General features: G+C 43.2%; 1 protein-coding gene across 1 annotated transcript; it reads left to right on the top strand.

Annotated features, from left to right (window-relative positions):
• The first annotated feature begins 3,413 nt into the window (after positions 1-3,413).
• On the top strand, positions 3,414-7,301 carry TIC22-IV (Tic22-like family protein). Its single transcript, XM_048687537.2, has 8 exons — positions 3,414-3,887; positions 3,986-4,048; positions 4,665-4,739; positions 5,580-5,624; positions 6,611-6,670; positions 6,746-6,817; positions 6,889-6,924; positions 7,012-7,301. Exons 1-8 carry the CDS (start codon positions 3,510-3,512, stop codon positions 7,099-7,101), a joined length of 819 nt encoding a protein of 272 aa, XP_048543494.2. The 5' UTR covers positions 3,414-3,509; the 3' UTR covers positions 7,102-7,301.

Here is a 7,301-nt window from a genome sequence, read left to right as displayed (position 1 = left end):
TTTGCCTGTTCTATTTCCTTTTGCCTTTGACTAATCACGGCAGCAGTTTTTTAAATATCTACCACCAATGGCATGTTTCAGACAAGAATTTTGCTAAAGTGTGACAGCCACGTGTGCCGACCTCAATTTATTTTATGTTTATTTTTCATGGCATCATTGCTAAACTGTCAAGTTACCGATGGCCTATTTTATTCCTGGTATAAAAGTTTGACTATGGTAAGAAAACGATAGACGCAAATGGAGCTTTGCTTGTTTGCTAACTTGGCCTTTTTTTGGTTAGACTTTATGGTTTCAAATCGAATAATATGTAGACAAACGAGTTATTAAAGATTGGGTGCTCATTAAATGAGTTGCTCAAGGAGTACCGAGCATGCAAGTGCATGTTTTTATCATGTAGTTGAGTTGGTAATTACATGTTATATAAGTACAATTACTGTTTACACTGAAAATACTCTTTAGATTTTCCACGGTAGGAACTGTCTTGCGATTCAACTAGCATTTGAGTTACTCATTTCGAAAATGGCAAATATTTCTACTGCCAAAGTAGGAGCATTTACCGTCAGCGGAAGTTCTTTGAGCGTCTCCAACCCAAACCTAGTCACTAAAGTATCTACCTGCCAGTTAGCTAAAGCAATAGAAAGTGCAACACGGAGGATCTAGTACAATTTTAGTATGCTTTAATTTACTTTTCTCTGTTTATCAATTATCAATGTGCTTACAGAAATCCAATGTAAATCGGAGGGTGTTTGAATTTTGTATGTCTGTTCATCTTTTTTGTTTACCAGACTCTGAGTACCCTGTTCTCCCCGTTCAAGTGAAAGATGGGACGGCCGTGTAAACTTGTAGGATTGGAGATGAAGATGGGACGGCTGTGTATACTTGTAGGATTGGAGATGAAGATGGGACGGCTGTGTAAACTTGTAGGATTGGAGATGAAGATGGGTCTTATGGGTCCAATGAAGCATGAGGCTCCCAAGTAATAAAAACGTGTGATGGATTTACCAAGGAAAGCAAAAGGGCTCAACGATGAAACGTTCAAAAGAATCCTCCAAATCTGGCATTGTCCACATGTACCCACTAATAAAAATAGTATGTGCATATGTTAGCTAAGAAGAAGCATTGGAAATCAAATATTCTAGTACATGCCAATTCTACTCATGTAGTCTTTACCACAAGAAAACAAACCGCACACAATTCTACTCGTGATTGTTAGCCAAGTAACACAAAATAAACACACCATGAGTTGACCTATATGTGGATTGGTTATTCTCATCTCAAGATCGTGATCTCGAGTGACAACTAAGAAGTGTATTCCAGGTTAACTTTGATAGGTTAGTTTTGGTGATTGAGAGAAACATCAGTAATGAGAGAAATATCAGTAATGAGATTAAGGCATCGTTGAGATTTTTGCTTCCGCTGATGATTTAATTAATTGGTATATTTTGCACAAACATATACCATGTCCATATACGCCATAAGGTGCTCCATGGGTTTAAGCAAGCAACAATAATACAGTGTCATCGGTATGAGTGCCTTAGGGGTTTTCTAGTCATGAATTGTTTTGTGATTAGAGTACATCTTGAAACCTGTTTTTTGTCAATGGACTCACCTGTAAAGAGGGCAAAATGTCCAAGAATTGCCTTAATCACAGTCAAAAGGTCTTTGACAAGACGAAAATGAAAGAACGTTTCTGATCATTGACAAAAACTAGGGTAAACTATTGAGTGGGAATGAACTAGGGAAAATGCTTTGGAGGCTCATCTAACATTTGCGTCAACCTTTGCGTACCACGCCTCCTCATGGGTCCATGCCCATTGCTCTCATACTCGACCTCATCCTCTCCTAGTTTCACTCATTCTTTTTCTCTCCCCTGCTCACAACTCCCCTCCCCGTTTACCTCCCACCCTCCCGTCGCCGCCACTGTTGCTGCAAGGCTACACCACCAATGCCGACCTTGTTGTGCCAGATCCAAAGATGTCGGACGGTGCGCGCGCGCTGCTGCAAGCCGGCCATTGGAGCCGCAAAGGGGGAGGGGTGGCGATGCTGCAAGCATCAGTGCGAGCTGCTGCTAGGGGAGCCTGTCGTGCTTCAAAGGGCGCGTCGTCGGTGTTGCTCCCAGGCGAGGCTCGATGTTGCAAGCTTGACCACCGACGCTACAAGCATGCCGCTCTGCAAAGGTGGTCGCCCTTGTGCTTCTTTGCGGCACGAACTGAACACTAGAGTGTCAGTGTTGCAAGGGCAGCGCGTCTGTTGCGAGTCATTGCTGCAAGTCGGCAGGGGTGGGGGTAGATCTCGTTGCGAGTCGACACTACTCCAGACCTGTTGGCGGCTGGGGTGAGACGAATGGGTGCTGCTGCAGCGGAGCTCGTGGTTTGCGGACTTGCGAGGCGAGGGAAGTGTGTGTTTTGCGAAGGTGCGAGATGAGAAGGGTGGGTGTCGAGGTGGCTGATCCCTGATCTGGCTGGTGCCTAGCATGATGATCCATGAAATAAGGGTAGAAATGTAAAACAACCTTTGTTTAAATGGATAGATGAATATAAAATTATATAGTACATGAATATATTTTAAAGATGTGATGAGCATTTTATTCCATACATACACACATTTTTATTTTTTCCAAATAATTTTTTTTATTTTTTGGAACTGATTTTCTAACATCCTTAATTTTCCACTCCCTCCGCCCCAAAAGGCTTGTTTTAGATTTGTCTTACGAATGTATCTAGACATGTGTTAGAAAGCTAAGAGGTAAGATATGGGTGTTTAGATATACTCCCTCCATCCAGAAATACTTGTCATCAAAATGGATAAAAGGAGATGTATCGAGATGTTTATTACTCCCTCCGTTCCAAATTACTCGTTGCAGAAATGGATATATCTACAACTAAAATATATCTAGATACATCCATACTTTTTTTTTAGCATTAGTACAAACACAAGCGCTCATATACACACGCATACACTCATCCTTATGAACGCACACACGCACACCCTACCCCTATGAGCACCTCCGAGAGACCGAACCGGCATATCATCTTGAGATTTACGAAGTCACCGTAGGCGCCTCGTCGTCGACAGGAACGTCTCCTCCCACTGAAAGCGCATCGCTGGAAATCCTGAAATAAATCCAGGAATAATGCGAGCACCAGGATTTGAACCCTGATGAGTTGGGGATACCACTGTCCACCTAACCAATTCAATCACAGGTTGAGTAATTCGGAACGGAGGGAGTAGATACATACATACGGAAGTAATATTACTTGTCGCTCGGATGGATGTATGTTTCATTGGAATACGTCTAGATACATCCATAGGGACAAGTTAGAGTATTTAAATGCCCTTTCCATAGTTCCTTTTCTTTAAATCTGTTATAAATAAATAATGAAAACGAAACGGGCCCAACTCCTCGGCGACGCCAGCCAACCTCGCGCCGCACTCCACCACCAGACCAGACCAGACGAGAGCGCCCGTAAACGGAAGCCGACGCCACCGAGAGCGGCCAGCCGAACCCGATGCCGCCGCCCAACTCCTCCTCCCTCCCGCTCGCCGCCGCCCCCATGTCCGACCCCTCCCCCTCCCCCTCCCCGCCCCCCACCCCCCTCGCCGCCGCCTCCTCCTTCCTCCACCACCACCTCTCCAGCCTCGCCTCGCGCTTCGCGGCCCCGCGCCCCGCGCACGCCGCGGCGCGCCCGCCGGGGCCCCACGGCGCCGCCGCCCAGCCCCTCGCGCTCGGGCCCGACGAGGTCGCGCGCGCGCTCACCGGCACGCCCGTCTTCACCGTCTGCAACTCCAGCAACGAGTTCGTGCTCGTCTCCGACCCCGCCACCGGCCTCCGCTCCCTCGGCCTCCTCTGCTTCCGCTCTGAGGACGCCGACGCCCTCCTCTCCCATGTACCCCCTCCCCTCCGCGCCCATCTCTCGACACCCGCTGGTTTTGACTCCTGGTTTTTATGCTTTTTACTGATGGTTCTGGAGGTTGCGTGGTGCAGGTGAGGACGCGGCAGCCGGTGTTAGGGAAGGGGGCCAAAGTGGTGCCAATTACGCTAGATCAGGTGAGCTTAAATTGGTATCTCATGTGATGGATCACGCCAGGAGCAATCCTTTTTCCTAGTCATGATTGTTGGAGCAATCCTGCAAGAGAATTTATGGGGAATTGAGGTTTATGCTGACTTAAGTAGCGAGTTTATGCTGTGGCAGAAATACGAAAGTGATACAATACAATACAAAATTAGGAACTCAATGACATCTCAACCACTGGCAATATGAACTAGATTCCTTAGAAGGAGGTACTGTGAGGAAAGGAATCGTTTCTCATAGGTCACACTGTCGCCAATTTATCTAGTCTAGCTTAGGTTTGTCTCATTAGGCTAGCCCTGATACAACTTCTCATTCTACTCCATCCACGGATGCAAGTTGCGTGGGTCTGCGAACCCACACCAACCCTACCTTGCCAGTTGCCACAGTTTGAAGGGCGAAGCACAGTGTGCAAGTGAACCACTAGTTAAGTGGATGAGCATACTTTTTTGTGCCTTACCACAACTGCAAGTGACTTGTGCAGATAATGAACCTCTAATTAAGTGAATTTGTGTAATTGTATATCTTGAACCATACTGATATTGTTTGATGTTTTGGAATGTAAATATTTCTTATGCTGCCCTTCGAACGCAGGTTTATATGTTGAAGGCCGAAGGTATTGCATTCCGCTTCTTACCTGACCCACTTCAAATAAAGAATGCACTGCAGGTTTGATTCTTGATGAAACTGTTTCTTATTATTCTATTATCTTATCTAAATGTGTACCATGTTTAAGCACCCCCACCCTTTTCTGTCTCTTACAAATAAGTATAGTCAAATTCATTATGTAACTAAATTGCTCTTCAAAGCAGTAATGCAGCAAGTACAAGTTAAAAGATTCCACTGGACTGCCATTTGTACTAACTTAATCTGTCACCATGGTTTTGACTTTTCACCAAAAACATCCATATGACCTAGGGGTAGCATGTTGCCCAGTATTGCGTTATTTGTCACCACTCAAAGTTTTAAATATTGACTTCTTTTTCTGCATCAGGCGTATAAGGGTTAGATAGCACCGATCAGTCCAGTGTATTATCAAGATGTGTTTTTGAATCCTTAGAATGCATCTTCATTATTCATATTTGTCAGACAGCATATATTTTCCATCTTCAAAGACAACATATGTTCCAAGGAACACTTAATTTGAGCAAGGAAAAGTTAGAGGCCTATTGCAGTGGCACATGAATTAATTTTTGGAGATCTGCCACTTAGCCCTATATGGTTGGAACATCACCTGACTTTGCATGGTTGGTGTTATTTTCAATGTAGTCTATGCAAATATTTCCCTTTTTTTTATGGGCTGGATTGGTTCAAATAAAATGAGCATCTAAAGGCCTTTCTTTGTGTACTCTTGCCTGTTGGTCTGTACTTTGTTGCTGATGACTATATAAAGTTTGATGTCTTAAACAATAGTATATGCGGGTTACTGTAGTCTTCTGCATCTAATATAAGCAATGTGAATGATTTTTTTTTCAGCCTAATGATGACTATTACTCTTTGGCTTTTCAGTTGAAATCTGGCTTAACTGGTTTTGATGGTGTCCCCGTTTTTCAGGTAATTCATGGTTGCATTGCTCTACTAAGAAATATATTCTTGTCAAAAGCAGATAGATTTTAGATGCTCATTGACAGTTGGACATTATGGGATCTCTTTCAATGTGTTAAGTTCAGTTACATGCATTTCAAACCAGGGTTCCACAAACGGCTTGTTGCTTTTTTGGGACAGTTTTGGTTTCTAAAACTCTCTTGTTAATTACCACCAGCATGCCAATGGTAAAATGTTTTTTTTAACTGTCACCGGGCGGGAAAGACTCCCCACCTGAATATATTTTAGGAAAAGTTAAGCAACATGTTTAGGTAAGGTGAGAGGAGAAAAAAATCCCTCCACAGACCAACGGTAAAATTTCACTTCTATCTTTCCCCAAGATCAGGAATTCAGAAAAGAAATTAACACTCTGTTTGGAACCCTACATCAGTTGATCAATAACACTCCTGGTAAGAGTGAACTATACCTCTGCAGTTGACAATTAACAAATTTTATAGATCTGTTGATCAATAACGGCAATGGATCTATTAGCATATGGACTGGTTGATTTGTTGATTAATACGTTAACTTCTAACAGAATAACATATTCCCTCCGATCCGAATTAATTGACGCAGCTTCTATACAATGTACAATGGACATTGTATAGAGGCCGCGTCATTTAAGCTGTTCACCTGTCCTGCCCCCATTAGTACTTGCCCATACTGGTCCTTTCATGACCTCCCAGTATCACCAGGGTGCCTCATCTTGTAATGCTGTACGTCTTAAATTGTCGGTGCTCAGCCAAAACCGAAGATTAAAAAAAAGTTTTTTTGTGTGCATATTTGTTTGTTAGCAAGACATCACCTTCCCACCCCCATGTGACCAACCTCTTTCCCCCTATTACCTGGTCTTGATACTTATAGCTTTGTATCCTAAGTCCAAACTTTCTTTGGAACAACATACATTGGATGAACTGCCCTTTGCTATGATGAAAATACCTGATTTGCATGTGCAGTCAGATCTATTGGTCGTTAAGAAACAGAAGAAGCGCTATTGTCCAGTATACTTTCAAAAGGTTTGTCAGGCTCCATTTCCTTTCACCTACCTTACCCAGTCTGGTTAAGTCTTAACAACTTCCTTCCTGGTTCAGGAGGACATAGAAAGAGAGCTTAGAAAGGCGTCTAAATCTTCGAAAGGATCAGCCTTATCTAAGCAAATTATGGTATGTGATTTTTTATGTTTCTTATTGCTGTCCTAAGCTCTCATGAAAACTTGGCCTTCTGGTTTCTTCAGGTTGGTAGTTTGGAGGATGTCTTGAAGAAAATGGAGGTAGGATGGTGACAGAAACATAAGATACACTCAGGACTGCCTGTACCTTACTTGACTACTAACATCCTAAAACTCTTGATTCTACAGATTAATGACAGAAATTCTGGTTGGGATGACTTAATCTTCATACCACCTGGAAAGAGCCTCAACCAACATATCAATGAGGTATCAGCGTAGTTTTGTTGTGCAGTGATAGCACGGAGTTTGAGGCTTTGAGCACACATATTTTCTCACTTGAAATGCTGTGATGGCCAGCCTATCAACTATATTAAGCCGCTGCCTGAGCTTTTCTTTTTCCTCTTAATAATTAATTCACGGTTAGCTCTGTAAGGAAAATTTTCAAGGTCAAGGGATAAATATGGCTGTGATTTTTTTCA

Source organism: Triticum urartu, chromosome 7A (genome assembly GCF_056163025.1).
Source record: "Triticum urartu cultivar PI428250 chromosome 7A, HENAU_Tu73, whole genome shotgun sequence".
NCBI classification, from domain to species: Eukaryota; Viridiplantae; Streptophyta; class Magnoliopsida; order Poales; family Poaceae; genus Triticum; species Triticum urartu.
The sequence above is the reverse complement of the archived record's forward strand: the minus strand, read 5'-3'. Positions and strand labels throughout refer to the sequence as shown.

Excerpts from the sequence above, each read along its gene's own strand:
- TIC22-IV (XM_048687537.2), top strand. The coding sequence starts at position 3,510 with ATGCCGCCGCCCAACTCCTCCTCCCTCCCGCTCGCCGCCGCCCCCATG. Across the intron at positions 5,625-6,610 it reads ATGGTGTCCCCGTTTTTCAG|TCAGATCTATTGGTCGTTAA; the intron begins GTAATTCATGGT and ends TTGCATGTGCAG. Across the intron at positions 6,818-6,888 it reads CCTTATCTAAGCAAATTATG|GTTGGTAGTTTGGAGGATGT; the intron begins GTATGTGATTTT and ends TGGTTTCTTCAG.